The sequence below is a fragment of the Juglans microcarpa x Juglans regia genome, chromosome 8S (genome assembly GCF_004785595.1).
Source record: "Juglans microcarpa x Juglans regia isolate MS1-56 chromosome 8S, Jm3101_v1.0, whole genome shotgun sequence".
NCBI classification, from domain to species: domain Eukaryota; kingdom Viridiplantae; phylum Streptophyta; class Magnoliopsida; order Fagales; family Juglandaceae; genus Juglans; species Juglans microcarpa x Juglans regia.
Genome location: NC_054609.1, coordinates 18,757,330 through 18,773,422, shown reverse-complemented (window position 1 = coordinate 18,773,422; position 16,093 = coordinate 18,757,330). Strand labels below are relative to the sequence as shown.

The 16,093-nt window shown below is 34.8% G+C and overlaps 2 protein-coding genes across 12 annotated transcripts in view; one reads left to right on the top strand and one right to left on the bottom strand.

Annotated features, from left to right (window-relative positions):
• Positions 1 to 16,093, top strand: part of LOC121244099 (disease resistance protein RUN1-like) — a 209,133-nt gene that overhangs the window by 152,715 nt on the left and 40,325 nt on the right. The window lies entirely within an intron of this gene.
• Positions 7,247 to 16,010, bottom strand: LOC121244100 (disease resistance protein RUN1-like). 11 transcript variants are annotated; one of them, XR_005936377.1, is made up of 7 exons: positions 15,293 to 16,010; positions 12,080 to 13,190; positions 11,050 to 11,334; positions 9,948 to 10,955; positions 9,727 to 9,841; positions 8,218 to 8,277; positions 7,247 to 7,393 (listed from the first exon to the last, which is right to left on the bottom strand). XR_005936377.1 is itself a non-coding variant. In XM_041142150.1 (6 exons), the coding sequence occupies exons 1-6, from the start codon at positions 15,790 to 15,792 to the stop codon at positions 8,273 to 8,275; spliced, it is 3,024 nt and encodes a 1,007-aa protein (XP_040998084.1). In that variant the 5' UTR covers positions 15,793 to 16,010; the 3' UTR covers positions 8,134 to 8,272. The 11 variants fall into 11 exon arrangements, 9 of the variants coding, with proteins under 9 accessions (XP_040998084.1, XP_040998081.1, XP_040998082.1 ...); XM_041142150.1 differs by lacking the exon at positions 7,247 to 7,393 and having other exon boundaries at positions 8,134 to 8,277; XM_041142147.1 differs by lacking the exons at positions 7,247 to 7,393; positions 8,218 to 8,277 and having other exon boundaries at positions 9,289 to 9,841; positions 9,948 to 10,395; positions 10,426 to 10,955.

The following is a 16,093-nucleotide window of genomic DNA, read 5'->3' as shown; positions in this document are numbered from 1 at the left end:
GCACTAGCAAGCACCCTAATTATGAAGTTCTCATCCCTATGGCTCACCAGTGTGAAAGGTGTGCGTGAGCACATCATGCAAATGAGGGACAATGTGGCTCAATTGAAGAAACTTGAGGTTGAAATGTCGGAGTCCTTCCTGGTGCACTACATTCTGAACACCCTCCCGCATCAATATGGACCCTTCAAAATCTCTTACAACACACATAAGGATAAATGGTCAATTAATGAACTCATAACCATGTGTGTTCAAGAGGAAGGGAGACTGATGATGGAACAGGGTGAAAGTGCAATGCTGGCAATGCATGGAAAGGGCAAATCTCAAGTAAAACTGAAAGAAAAAGGCAAAATACCTCTCCAAGGTGGTATTAAGAAAGATTCCAAGTGTTTCTTCTGCAAAAAGAAGGGACACATGAAGAAGGAATGTGCCAAATTCCAGAAGTGGCTTGCAGGCAAAGGTAATCCAACCTCACTTGTTTGTTATGAATCAAATATGGTTAATGTCAATATTAACACATGGTGGATTGATTCTGGATCAACAATCCACATTTCAAATTTCTTGCAGGGTTTGCAAAACCTAAGGAATCCAGTGAAAAGTGAGTGAAGCATCTTATCAGGAAACAAGATGGGCTCGCATGTGGAAGCTATTGGAACTTGCTATTTAATTTTATCTAGTGGGTTTGTTTTAAAGTTGGAAAAGACCTTTTATGTTCCAAGTTTTTCTAGAAACTTGATTTCAATTTCAAGACTTGTACCTTTTGAATATTCCTTTAATTTTTCAAATTCATCATTCAGTTTATTTTATAAATCTGATTGTGTTGGGAATGGTACTTTGTCTGATGGTCTTTACTGCATTAATTTACAAAACAATACCACTTATGATTCAATGCATGTTCATATTGGCACTAAAAGATGTGTTATTAATGAGGATTCCTCTAAATTATAGCACTGGAGATTAGGTCATATCTCCATAGATAGAATTAAAAGATTAGTAAATGAAGGGGTACTTAATACTCTGAATTTTACTGATTTTGAGACTTGTGTGGACTGCATAAAGGGAAAGCAGACCAACAAGTCAAAGAAAGGTGCCAATAGGAGTTCAGACATATTAGAGATCATACATATTGATATATGTAGTCCAGACATGGACGCACATGGTCAGAAATACTTCATCTCTTTATAGATGATTACTCACGATATATGTATCTCTAAATGCTTCATAACAAGAACGAAGAATTAGATGCCTTTAAAATATTTAAGGCCGAAGTAGAGAAACAATGCGGTAAACAAATTAAGATCGTGAGATCAGATAGAGGTGGAGAATATTATGGTAGATACACAGAGAATAGACAAGCACTTGGGCCATTTGCAAAGTTTCTTCAAGAGCATGGGATTGTTGCCCAATACACCATGTCTGGTTCACCGGACCAGAATGGTGTAGCAGAAAGAAGAAACCGAACATTATTGGACATGGTGCGGAGTATGCTTAGCAGCTCCAATCTTCCTAAATTATTGTGGGCTGAAACACTTAAGACAGCAGTGTATATATTAAACCGAGTTCCAACCAAGGCTGTTTCTAAAACGTCATTTGAATTATGGAAATGTTGGAAACCAAGTTTGCGACATATGCGCGTTTGGGGATGCCCGTTTGAGGTGAGAATTTATAATCCACAAGAGAAGAAACTAGACCCAAGGACCATTAGTGGGTATTTCATTGGATATGTTGAAAGGTCTAAAGGTTATAGATTTTATTGTCCATCTCACAGTACTAGGATTGTGGAATTAAGAAATGCAAAATTTCTTAAAAATGACTTCATCAGTGGGAGCGATCAAACCAGAAACATAGTTTCTGAGAATGATCATTCAGAATCTCAACCTTTCACCTCAAGTGATAGATTGGTTATTATTTACAACACCCATCAAGTACCAACTGGTGTTGAACAACCAATCATTGATGTTCCACAAGTTGCTAACGACACTCTAGTAGATCAGGTAGTTCAAGAGTTGCCAACAACTTTTGAACAACAAGTTGAACCACATACTACTTCTCAGAAAGATGATGGTGCAACATTAAGAAGATCTGTTAGAGTAAGGAGATCAGCAATTTCTAGTGATTATGTTGTGTATCTGCAAGAATCTGACTATAACATTGGAGCCGAAAATGATCCCGAGTTGTTTTCACAAGCCATGAGTTGCAAAGAATCAGAATTATGGTATAATGCCATGAAGGAAGAGATGAATTCTATGAAGAGTAACAAAATCTGGGATCTTGTTGAGTTGCCTAATGGTGTAAAAACCATTAGATGTAAATGGGTCTTTAAAACTAAAAGAGACTCATTGGGCAACATTGAGAGATACAAGGCAAGACTCGTTGCTAAGGGATTCACTCAAAAGGAAGGAATCGATTACACGGAGACTTTTTCTCCTATATCTAAGAAAGATTCCTTGCGTGTTATTTTGGCATTAGTAGCCCATTTTGACTTAGAGTTGCAACAAATGGATGTGAAAATAACATTTCTCAATGGAGATCTAGAGGAGGAGGTTTACATGAAACAGCCTGAAGGATTCCCCTCTAGTGATGGTGAGCAATTGGTTTGCAAGTTCAAGAAATCCATATACGGTTTAAAACAAGCATCCTGCCAATGATATTTGAAATTTCATAATGTAATTTCTTCATTCAGTTTTGTAGAAAACGTTATGGATCAATGTATATACCAGAAGGTTAGTGGGAGTAAAATCTGTTTTCTTGTTTTATATGTGGATGACATTTTGCTAGCAACCAATGATAAGGGTTTGCTGCATGAGTTAAAACAATTCCTCTCTAAAAATTTTGATATGAAGGATATGGGTGAGGCATCTTATGTCATTGGCATTAAGATCCATAGAGACAGATTTCGAGGTATCTTGGGTCTGTCTCAGGAAACCTATATTAATAAATTTTTGGAGAGATATCGGATTAAGGATTGATCACCAAGTGTAGCTCCCATTGTGAAGGGTGATAGGTTCAATTTGAATCAATGCCCAAAGAACGACCTTGAAAGGGAACAAATGAAGAACATTCCATATGCTTCTGCTGTCGGAAGCCTAATGTATGCTCAGGTCTGTACAAGACCTAACAGTGCATTTGCTGTGGGAATGTTGGGACGATATCAGAGTGATCCAGGTTTAGACCACTGGAGAGCTGCAAAGAAAGTAATGAGGCACCTTCAAGGGACCAAAGAATACATGTAATGCCCAGACCCAGAGGGTCCGGAGAGTTAACTCATATCACCTAAAATCAACTCCAATTATGCGTTTAAAATAAACCAGAGTCTCCATAACATATTAAGTTATTTGTTCAACACAAATATCCATGTTCCTACGTAAGGGCACATCAATGGTGTCTCGTCGTTATACATAACTTTTCCACAAGACTAGAAATATTCATTACTCAACATACCAAAGTCACATAAAATATCAATACTACCAAAAAGTCACTCTCCAAAAGTCATTGCACCCTAAGGCACTTAGTCTTCTATGATCCACAAAACTTGCAAATACTCCCTATTCTTGATTCTCAGTTGTAGCATCAAAATTATCTGAAACATATTATGAAGATAGGGGTGAGTTATCAACAACTCAGTAAACAGAGAGCATATACTAGTATGTAAACATGAGCATTTATAGATTTCAAAATATAAAACAAAACTCTTCTTATTTTATGAATGTAGAGTCATAACATATTATCAAAAATTTCAGAGCGATAGTTCAAAAATATTCTTATTCAAAATTTCCTTGGCACAGCATATCTGAAACCTCATATCAGAACAGAATTCCATGTTTAACCCCCGTGATAGGGTTGTGCTATCCCCGGTGGCCAAACCAGGCAGTGTCATGTAGTGAACTTCCCCTTTTTCAATCTCGGAGCCCCGAGTGTGCACTCAGGAAAGAACACGTAAAAAGACACTTTGTTTCCAAAGTGGGTGCACCCATATCATATCATGGTGGTACCAACAATATCACGTGAACCAGTATCATCTCAGAACCATATTCAGAACAGATAAGTATGCCAAAGTTTTATCATATCAAAACACGTGCGAAACATATTCATTTCATTTCCATTCTATCAAAAACAGATCCAAATCATTTCATATCACATGCATAAAAATCTCAATGATAACATATTCGCTCTTTTGCATATTTCATAAACATGTCAAATATTGCTCATGTCTACACAATGCATGTCAGAAAATATTTTTTCTTTTTCGTACAGATTTCATAAGTGATGCAAATAAACGACTGAGGTTGATTTTTCTCAAGTTTTCATTTCATCACAAAAAAAATGTAAAGTTTTCAGGAAGTCAACCTCAGTCTCAATAGTTCGTATAAAACCTTGCATAGGAACCCCGCTTACCTGGACTTCTTAGCTTTTCGAAAATTTCCTCAACAATGCCGAACAAAAATTAATTGTCACCTATAAGATAATTACGTAAATTTCCATAAGTCTCCAATCAATCTCGTATTTCGATATTCAAGCCTACAACTTCTAAAATAGTCCATTTTTAATTCCTCAAACTCAAAATTCTCATTATTCTCACCATACCAACATCACTTTCTAAACTCATCAATATCCGACTTCGACTAAACATTTAATTCTAACTTATTTACGAAAGAGATCTTACTATAATTTATAATACAAAGTAACATAACTATAATAAATTCATTATAATTAGAAATTCATACTTTTGTTTAAATAATAATAAATCAAAGATATTCTTTTAAAAGGATATGTTAAAATATTCTTTTTAAGTGTTACTTATCAGTCTACTTAATAACTATTCCAATAGAATATAAGCCCTAGTAAAAAAAATATCCATTTAACAAAATAAATTCATGCGTCTACGCCTAAATAAAACATACTTTACAACCCACGCAATATACTCATGATTTCAAATCTGAAGTACATAACATAAACTTAATTAAGCTAACACCCTAACACTAACCTTGGAGGCGTACTATAAGAGGACAGAAAATAAAAACAAAACAATATTATTTTCTACTATTAAGTTAACATAATTTACGTATACATCCGTATATATATATACATATATATATTTACACCAGAAAATTGATTACATCCGCATATATATATATACACATATATATATTTACACCAGAAAAATGAGTTTACGTATACATCTACATATATATATATATATATGTAAGTACACAGAAAAATTATTACTTCACAAAGTGCGGCGGAAGCACTTACGGAGAGGTGGGGGGAGCACGACGGCATGGAGCTAGGGCTGGCTACGGCGGACGAGGGTGGCGCTTGGTCACTAGCTGCGAGGGCAAGAGAAAGAAATGAGAGAGAGACACACGGTGAGAGGACGAGGGAGAGAACGAAAGGCAAGGACCACCACTGGAAGTGGTGCGAGCTCACCGTGGGATGAGGCAGTGTGCGGCGGACTGGGGTGAAGGAATGTCCTCGCCGGCGGTTTCTGTGGGGGCACGGCACGGTGTAGCTCCCGATGGAGCGTGACTGTAGCGGCTTGGATGCTGCTCTGTTTTAGGCAACTAAAACAGAGTATTCCGAGGCTTCTAAGGGAGGCTACGGGGCGTTGGGTGGCGGCAACAGGGCTGAGGTTCCGCGTGGGCTAGGTCCGAGGGAAAGGTGGCGACTCGTTGGCTGGCTGTTGCTCTGCTTTTCGGTGATGCACTGAGATAGGGCTTACACGATGAGGATGGTGGTGCACGCTTGAGGAGTGTATTTCGTGTGACTGTGGAGGTGATGACCGAACGGTTTGGGAGGCTGCGGCGTGAAAAGAACAAAGGAAGAGCAATTAGGGTTGAGAAAAACTTAATCTATATATTGGCTATAAATAGAAAACAGAATACTTAAAACAAAGGGAAGGAAAGATGGTGTTATTTGTGTGACGGAAATGAGAGGCGTGAAACACGTACGTGAGTGAAGCAAAGAGCCAGGTTTTACAATACATGCTTATGTATAGACGAACGGACAATCTGGAAGTAATTGGCTACTCAGATTCTGACTTTGCTGGCTGTATTGATTCACGCAAATCAACATCAGGATGCATATTTTTTTATGGCCGGTGGAGCTATATCATGGAAAAGTGCCAAGCAGACTTTGATTGCCACTTCCACTATGGAAACCGAGTTCGTCTCTTGTTTTGAGGCTACTTCACATGGTGTATGGCTTAAGAGTTTCATTTTTGGGCTTAGAATTATGGATTCAATCTCTAGGTCATTGAGAATGTATTGCGACAATTCAGCTGCTGTTTTTATAGCTAAGAACAATAAAAGTGGGAGTCGGAGTAAACACATCGATATTAAATATTTAGCCATAAGGAAACATGTTAAAGAAAATAAAGTGGTCATTGAGCACGTAAGCACTGAACTAATGATCGCTGATCCTTTGACTAAGGGCATGCCACCGTTGAAATTCAAGAATCATGTAGTGAATATAGGACTTGGTTCCATTATGTAGTTTTTCATTGTATGAACAATGTTATTTTTAATGAAATTCTTAATCATTTTGATGTTCTTTTCTCATATTAATGTGCACCTTAATTTATTTTTGAGAAAATTCATTTGTATTGGACCAAGAATAAACATAGGATTTATTCATTAAGAAATTGTTCCCACATAAATTATAATATTTAAAGAATGAATACATAGTAATACATGGAAGGTAATACTCGCCATTAGAGGACCTATCGTCATGATTCATGTATTTATTACTTAAATGAAGATTATTGATGGGTTTAAGATGAAATCTTATATTAGGAGTGTGGACCAAGTAGGAGAATATTGACTGATTCTCACTCACGGAGACGTTCGTGAGTGAGAGTCTATCACTTAAGAGTCCTTTAAGTGGTCCAACACTCTTCCATTTAAATTTAAACCGATCCCATGAAAATAGGATCACGTGGGACACGTAAACACTGAAATTTGATGGGGATTTCGGCTATAAATACGTGTGTTTGGTCCCCAAACTCACTCACTCAATTCCCTTCGGATTACACCATCTAAATAGAGTGGAGAAGAGTTTGGAAGAGCCAAACACAGTGAGAAACGCAGCTTATACAGTGAATTGCATCAATGGCTGGAGGTAATTTTTCTTGGCGTTAAACCTTTCAATTCTCATTTCTAAAGTGTTATTCCGCATTAGAGAATTGTATTTAAGTCTAACAAAAGAATCATTGGGGTTAATTTATACAATATTGTTGGGCAATATTGTATATGCCAACTTGATTCATATCCATCCGAATCCAACATCTTCCATACAGGAGTCTCTTTAACCCAGTAAGGTATATGCCAACCCTGCCCCATTATAAGGCGTGATGATGATGCAACCGGTTGCCTCTTCAAAACGAAAGGAGAGTTTGCCACTGGAAGGCCAAGGACATGAAAATGGTTGAAACGATTAAAACAATTCATTAAAAAAAAATGCAGTTGTTAGACAACTTAAAAATAAATACAATTTGGAATCGGTTCAAATTGGACTAAAATTAGCTAGAATCGGCCTAGATTGGTCTATTGAAGTAGTTCAATGAACTATTCAAAAAGTTCATTGAAATGAACCGACTGCATCGAACATTTTCACTAGCCTTGCTCAAAAGCAAGTCCTTAAGAAGAAGTTAAAAAGATGGAAGAATACCGAGTTAGCACTATTCACTCGACCGACTCGACCCAACTCAAAAAACACAATTTTGAACAAGTAGTTCTGAACCGAATATGAATGCCTAAATTTCCAACCAAAATCCAATTCCGCAAAATGGATTTTTCGACCCGATCCGACCTGACCCGATTTTGTGTTTGTTTTGTTTTTTTATCTTCTTCTTCCTCCTCCTCTTTTTTATTTTTTTATTTTTTTGTGGATTAGGTACCTTGTAGGGTTTCCGTATTCTATCCTCTTCTTCATCCCAATGATCAGGCAGCTTATAATGGAAAAGAATTGTGAGATGTTTTCATCTTCTTTAGTACTAGTTTTAATGCTTTTCAAATGTATCATGTCACAAAATAGCAGCAGTCAACATTAAAAAAAAAAAAAGAAAAGAAAAAGAAATGGAAACAAGGAGAATAGATTAAAATAAAGCAATCTTTTGGATTGCAAACTAAGATCTAAAAGGTGCCCAGTTTTGTCAACATTATTAAAGCCGAGCAGCAATTCATACACATGGTCTTGCTTATGCTATGGGTTTTCAGAGGGTACCAATTGGGTTCCATGTTGCAATTATATTCCTCTGGATTTTGTTTTTCAACATGGATTATTCTTGAAAAATCTTTAATATGGTATAGGTTTTTATTAAAATAAAATTATTCTTTTAAATACATACTTCTATTTTTTTTTTAAATGAAAAACAGACATCTTTAAAAAAAAAAAATGGATTCAACCCGGAACCTGGAATCTGGGTTTTAAAAAACCCGGGTTCAACCGGATTTCGGCCCGGGTCTACCCCGGACCAACCCGGTCCGGGTTTACCCGGGTTCCCGGGTTGGAACCCAAGATGAACACCCCTAGCTGAACGTAATCCTCTTTCTTAGAAATATAATGCCAATATCTCTTTCTTTAAGTGGGTCTGCCCAATTTTGTTGCTTAGAATGTCTATGTTATACGAAAATAAAAATAAAAAACTTTCAGCAATACAAGTTATAAACCAAGGTCACCGTCACACACAAACACATCGAAAAAGAGAGAGAGGAAAAGAGACGTACATACCTCATATTCATAAGCAGTTTATGGCATCCGTATAATTCAATCCTTAGCATGTTAGAAAAATTCGTTCCATTGTTTTTAATAAGTATTTCAGCTTAATCGCTTATTGTAGAGAAGGAGTACATCAGAATCAGATCAAAAAATGAGAGAAGAGGGACAAAAGAGATTCAAAGCAAAATGCACAGAAAAGAGGGAGAGAAGAGCGAGGAAGAGACTTACTGTTTGGCTTGGAAGTAGATGACTGACGGAGAGAAGATGGACGAACGAGGAAGCTTGTGTGTTGAAGAGAGAAGAGCACGAGGTTGCTTGCAGGTTGAAGAGAGAGAAAAGAACGAGGGAGACGTTTATCAAAATAATAAAATAGTCTGCTCGTCAATAATGGAGAACACCCAAAAATTACTGTAACTCAAGTGTTAAATTTTAGGCTATTGGAGGCTTTTTATTACAAATAGTTAAAAAATTTAGACTTGTATTGACATTTCTAGATCATTGTCAATTTTTTTTCAAAACTCACCTCAATTTATCTCATTTTATCATTATAACTTTTTTAAATTCTCACACAAAATATAATAAATAATTCAACTTTTTCAAATCTCAAAACGATAATAATATTGCAAAATTATGTTATAATAATATTTTATTATACTATTTACAAATCATCTCAACTCATCTATAAATCCAAAGACCTTAGGAAATGGATCCCAACCCTTCTTAATACCATGAGCTCGTTACATTCAAATCTAAACCTTGAAACGTCCACTTGTTTACCGTAACCCATCCAATGCATCGATACATGGTCTGAGTCCGTCCAAGAAAATGTCATAACTGGATTACTATATAACAAGTACTTCCAATCAGAGCCATCATGGATTATAACACTAATATAAGCCTCCTCCTCTTCTGGGTTAGTGATCCCAACTCTAAATCCAAAAACAACATATAAAACAATTTCATCTATGCCATTCCAATGATGTGGTCCATTAATATCTATTTCACACATATTACTATCATGGGCCTCCTTGCGATAGCTAAACCAGCTTGGAATCCTCTCTCCTGGAAATATAATGCTAGTATCTCTTACTTTAATTGGGTATGCCCAATTTTGTTCTTTAGAATGTCTCTGTTATATACGAATATAAAAATAAAAAAAACTTTCAGCAATACAAGTTATAAACCAAGGTCACACACAAACTCGCTAAAAAAGAGAGGAAAAGAGAAGTACATACCTCTTCCCATGAAGGAATCGGCCTCATATTTGCAAGCAGTTTGTGGCATCCGTACAAGTCAATCCTTAGGAAGTTAGAAAAATTCGTTCCATTGTTTCTAATAAGTATTTCAGATAGCAGTGCAAAACTTTCCAATGACGCGCATTCACGAGCTTCAACACTTTCTATACTCAATGGAAGAGGTAAAATTTCTTCAAGTTTCTCGCAATTGTTCAAACAAAGGTCTCGCAACCTATCAAATCTGACGCTTTGAGCTGGAAAGATAACAATATCACTCTCACTTAGATCTAACTCAACCAATGCGGGAAAGTAATTACCATTCGTGAAGAAATTTGATTTTGACAGGCAACAGAATTGAAGACTTAAATCTTGTAGTGATTTCCAAATCATGCTTGAGGAGGAACCTGCATCATTAAAAATGCTTGAATTTGTCGGAGTCAATTCTGCAGTAGTTGATGCAATTTCACATTCTTCGTATGTAGACACAACATATGGCATGGATTGTGTACCATCCTCTTCCACCTGTCTAATGTTTATTGGTTGTGAACAGCCTTCGAGTACTTCGAACGAACGTAGACTTTGCAACTGAAAAATTTTTATTGGTTTTCTAATGCTAGATGGGAGATGCACATGGTGGCTTGTGTATTTGCAGCCTGTTGCATAGAATACCGAAAGCCGAGTAAGTTCGCCAATTGTTCTACGAACATGTAAATCATGTAAAAATTCCGTTTCACATATTTCAAACTCTGGAAAGTCTTCGAGACTCGAGCAATTACGAAGTGAAAGAAAACTTAGAGACCTCAACTTGAATCTTTTCGGTACAATCCTAAGCTTGCAGCATCCAATAGCAGAAAACCAACAAAGCTTATCAAGGAATCCAACGGAATGATGAACCTCAACTAAGTTCTTACAATATTCAAGATCCAACGTCTTTAAATTTGGGCTACTTGAAAGATCAGGAATTTTTGTTAAGAACTTACAATCGCTTAAATTCATAACTCTCAAGTTCTGTCCAAATAAAATAAAATAAATATATTAGCTTCAATGAAATATTTCTGTTTCATAATTTTAAAGAAAGAAATATTGAAAATAATAGTGGTACCTTTAATTTTAGGCCGCCTAACTCCTTGATGAGGCTATTAGGCATTCGAAATTCAACGAGATTATTTCCACGAAAATTAGAAGGCAAATATGACGAGGGATATTTAGGCCAATCAAGCACTCTTATCACATTAGAGAGATACTTCGGTCTTGCAGAAAATTGTGCATTCCGGTTTATAAACAATCGAAGATTCCTCATCTTCATAAATGCCTTGGAATGCAAGCATATCATCTCATCATGGCCTTCAGGAAAATCTAACAAAATAGCTTCAATTTTGTTTGTTCCCTACAAATCGTACAAAGGCATAAGTATCCCAACAAAATCAAATCATAAAGTTGTTCTTCTTTTATTACCACTTGCTAATTAAAATCATGGAAACACAGAGAAACCAAAACAAATTAAGCTTAAATTACTGAAAATAAAAATTTAATAAATTAATTTTCAAAAATCTAATCAATTAACATTATAAACTGAAAAATAGAAAAATATTCAGAAAAATGAAAACTTAATATTAGAAAATTTCATTATTTAAGTTTTTTGTTTCTATTTTTCTATTTTATTTATATAAATTAAAACAAAAAATATAATTTTTTGAGGAGAGAATTGTGATTTTCTTTTATGAAAAGTAAATTATTAACTTTAACGGGAGCATATATATATATATATAGAAATGGTCATGATATACATATAAACTCTTTTATAATCCATTTTGCAATCAACTAAAGCTAACACGCCATTTCAATAAAAATAAAACTTAACTTTACAAAACTGTTCTTAATTTAATATGAGGTTGCAAGAGTTGTAGGTTAACCATTTTCCATATAGAAAACTACCAAAACTTAACAACAGTCTGATTAGTTGCATTGGTCATAGTTACCAATAGAAAAGAAAATATAATCATATATAATATATACACACACATGCACCAACGAGTTACTTTACCATTTTTAACTTCAACATATTTTTGGGAGTTTCACTTGTGAACAGAAAACAAATGTAAATTCAATGGTTTTTATTAGTGTGATCTTACCGTATTTTCTTCTAATACATGGCGAACATCTTCATGAAACAACAATCTACTACGCTTGCCAGCTTCTTTAGGCGATTCTTGTCGAACAATCTCTTTACCCATTTCTTGCAATAAGTCATGCATGTCCACACTTTGATAACGATTAATATTGATGAGACACTTATCTTTAAGCCTTGCAATGCCAATAGATGACGAAAAATGACAACTGTCTAGTATTTTCGTGACATATTCAACAGACTTCCCACTGAAGAAACATGCAATGTCAAGGAAAATATTCTTTTCATTACCATCTAGCCCGTCATAGCTTATTTTAAGAATTTCATAAATATCCTTGTGAAGACTTCTTTCATACTTTTTCAATGCACTCTCCCATTCTTGTATACTTCTACCAAGCAAATATGAACCAAGCACTGTAAGAGCTAGTGGAAGGCCCTTAGCATAACCTATTATACATGTTGTGAGTTTTACATGACTTTCAACTGGCTTCTCTCTTTTCAATGCATGCCAACTAAATAGTTGAGTAGCTTGGTTGTTGTCCAATCCCTGCACTTCATACGTTGAATCAACCTGATGAGAAGTTAATAGATGTTGATCTCTTGTTGTGATTACTATTCTACTTCCTGGACCGAACCAATTATGATTTCCAGCTAGTTCTTTTAATTGGTTCAACTCATTCACATCATCAAGAATTATAAGTACCCTTTTAGAGCAAAGTCTATGCTTTATAACATTAGTACCTCCAACATGACCGCCAATATTAAAACTTCCAAAGTTTCCTAAGAGATCATAAAGAAGTTTCTCTTGTAGTTTGACCAGACCCTCCTCTCGACTTGAAATCTGTCTAACATTTGCTAGAAAACATCTAGCTTCAAATTGATGTCCAATTGAGTTAAACAATGCTTTGGCGATAGTTGATTTACCAATTCCACCAATTCCATAAATCCCTATCATGAGAGTAATGTCATTCGTTCCAATTTCTAAATTAGTATTCAAGTCTTTTAGACGAGACTCTAGTCCAATTGGATACTCAGCAATGTCTAACTCGTATGTATATTTAATTATTTTCGAGTCTACCCATTCAATGATTTTATGCATAAATTCATATTCATCCCTGCCAATACAAGGAAAAAGAACATTCAATGAGTCACATTTTTCACATAAAAAGATATGGAGTTTCATTATTTATAAGTTGGTGTGTCAACACATCAAGTATAGTATCACCCATTACAATTACGAAAAAAAGTTAAAAAAAAAAAAAAAAAGACTAATATATAAATTTTTATACCGGCTGATGTAGAAGATCTTCCGCAAGGTCTAGTTACAAGATTTTTTATTTTTTTTTAAGATTTGCTTACTCAATACCAATAAATTAGTATGAAACCAATAAAAATGAAACAAAAAGATACCATTGGGCCACTAGGGAAAAACAAGTTTCGCTACAATTTGCAACTCTAAGGCTATGTTTGATTAGTGGAGTGATCTCATATTTTATCAATATTTTTTTACTACTTTTCACTATTATTAATTAATATTCAATATTTTATTATTACTTTTTTATTATTATTCAATATGTTATCATTAATTTTTCACTACTATTCACAGATTATCTGAGATCACCTCACTACCTAAATATAACTTAAATTACAATGGCTGCCACGACTACCACAAAATTAAAGAACTATAAAATCAAATATAGTTGTTCATAGCAGCAAAATAAATCTTGCAGAAAAAGATCAACATATTGCAAGGATGCACAATTGACCATAACCAATGTAGCACAAGAAATGTTGAGATACGAAACCTACCCAAAGCATGAATCAAACCAATGCAAGGACAAAAATAAATAAATAAATAAAAAATAAAAAAAGACCAATGCAAGGACAACAAACAAGGAAGGCCAGTTGATTCATGGAGAGTCTATAGCGCCTTTGGTGGCTGATGGATAATTGTGTTTCCCTTTTATAGTACTCTACTTAATTAATTAGATAGGAGACACTACATTGAAGAATGGAGATTTATGTATGTTCTTGTTTGTTTGTAGGGTTTTACATTAAAAACTTTTTTTTTTTCAGACATTTATTACTTCAAGTGTGATAAAGTTTCGGTTAGCTAATTGGTGCACTTCTCCTGCATATGAATGCCTAGAAAATAATGGATTTGGAACTTCCTATTCGAGAAATGAAAAAGTTTAAGTTGTAATATCTGATCTGTTATGAGCTTAGTTAGCATATGGCATGCACTTATGCAATTTGATAATATGTTATAATTTATAAGAAATTAGAAATCACGACCTTACTTAGCACTTGAAATTATCCTTAAAAAAAGAAAAAGATAGAGAGAAACTTAAGAGAACTTACAGCAAGCAGACAAGATTGATCCAAAATTTTTAAAATCTATAGTGACATATATAAATGTGCTAGTTCAATGGTAAATCCTTCCATCAAAGAGTTTATAATGAAGTTTATAAACTCATGTGTATTGACGTGAAAAATTAAATTTATTTTATAATAAAAAAATTAAAAGTTGATGTCTCACATAAATTTATATAATGATTTTGGAAAATGATAGTATATCACATGAGTTTGCTCCCTCAACCACTCATGTATTTTATTTGCGTTTTAGTTTTTTTTTTTTTTTTTTTGGGTTTAATGGTTAACGAAGTGTATTTTAGAATATTAATGTATTTTTTTTATTTTTTAAAAATGTGTAAAAAATATGAAAAAGAAAAAATAAATTAAAATGTAAAATTTATACTTGTGAACATGTCCAACAATCAAAACTGGACGACACAGTAACAGCACTTAAAAAGATTTTTTTATAATTTTCGGGGGTGGTTAGCGTGGGTGTTTGGTATAAGGTGGGCAAGGCCCAATAAAGTCAACCTTGTTATAAGGCCCATGTCTCATTAGTATTAAACAAGAAAGATAATAACGAAAATAAGAATAGATGTATGCATTTATTGGTTTTTATCGAGAGTTTTTCTTCAAATTGGGTCGGAGGAAAATTCCTTTGATAGAACTATAAAAAGGAAAAGCATTATATCGAGCATGTGACAGCACATGCTTTTTTAAAGGCTAAGTTAAAAAACTGACATGTCATCATTCAAAATTGTATATTTCTCACATGTTCATAGAAGACATGATAATTTTTTAAATAAAAATTTTTCTTGAAAAAAAACTCTATTATCAATTAATATAATAGTTAAAGAAGTACCCGTCTTCCAAATGTTCTCCAGCCAAATCGGCAACCTCTTGTAGGCTTTCCTTCCACCTTTGCACCTTCGGGTCCTCCTTGAACCTCTCCTGATGTTTAGCCAATGCTTCTCCAAAACCTCCTCTCAAATTTCGTATTTCTGATGGATTTACATGGTAAAACACTGGTAAAACAATTTGTTGTTTTGTTTTCTTAAACTCAAGGATCTTCATTAGCTCCTCCAAGCACCATGTAGATGATGCATAGTTTGAAGATAATACAATGATAGAAATCATTGACTCCTCTATGGCTTTGAGAAGTGTAGGTGAAATTGTCTCTCCTCTTTCAAGATCTTTGTCATCTATGTAGGTTTTGATTCCCCTTTGACATAGAGCAGGGTATAGATGAGCAACAAAAGTATTGCGAGTATCTATTCCTCTAAAACTCAAGAATATATCGTAAGACCATTTAAGATTGGAAGAAAAAGAGGCGGACGAAGAAGAGGGTAAACTGAATGCCATTGAAGAAGAAGTACTGTATGCAATTGATCTGATACAGAAAAGATGTCCATTAGTCTTAAGTAGAGAAGCAGATGCAGCTCTGCACAATTATTGAAGATGGAAAAGCAAATACAAAAAGGAATGAAAAGAAAACAAGGAGCAACTTCTTACAAGCCTTTGAAGCGCCTTTTGGTGGGAATCTACTTTAGCTCGCCATTTATCATTAGGGTGGGTGGACAAGAAGGCATGGACTCGTCAGACATTCTCCCCAGGATAATATTGTTTTGCCAAAAAGTTCTTTTTCCTGTTCTCGGGAATGAAG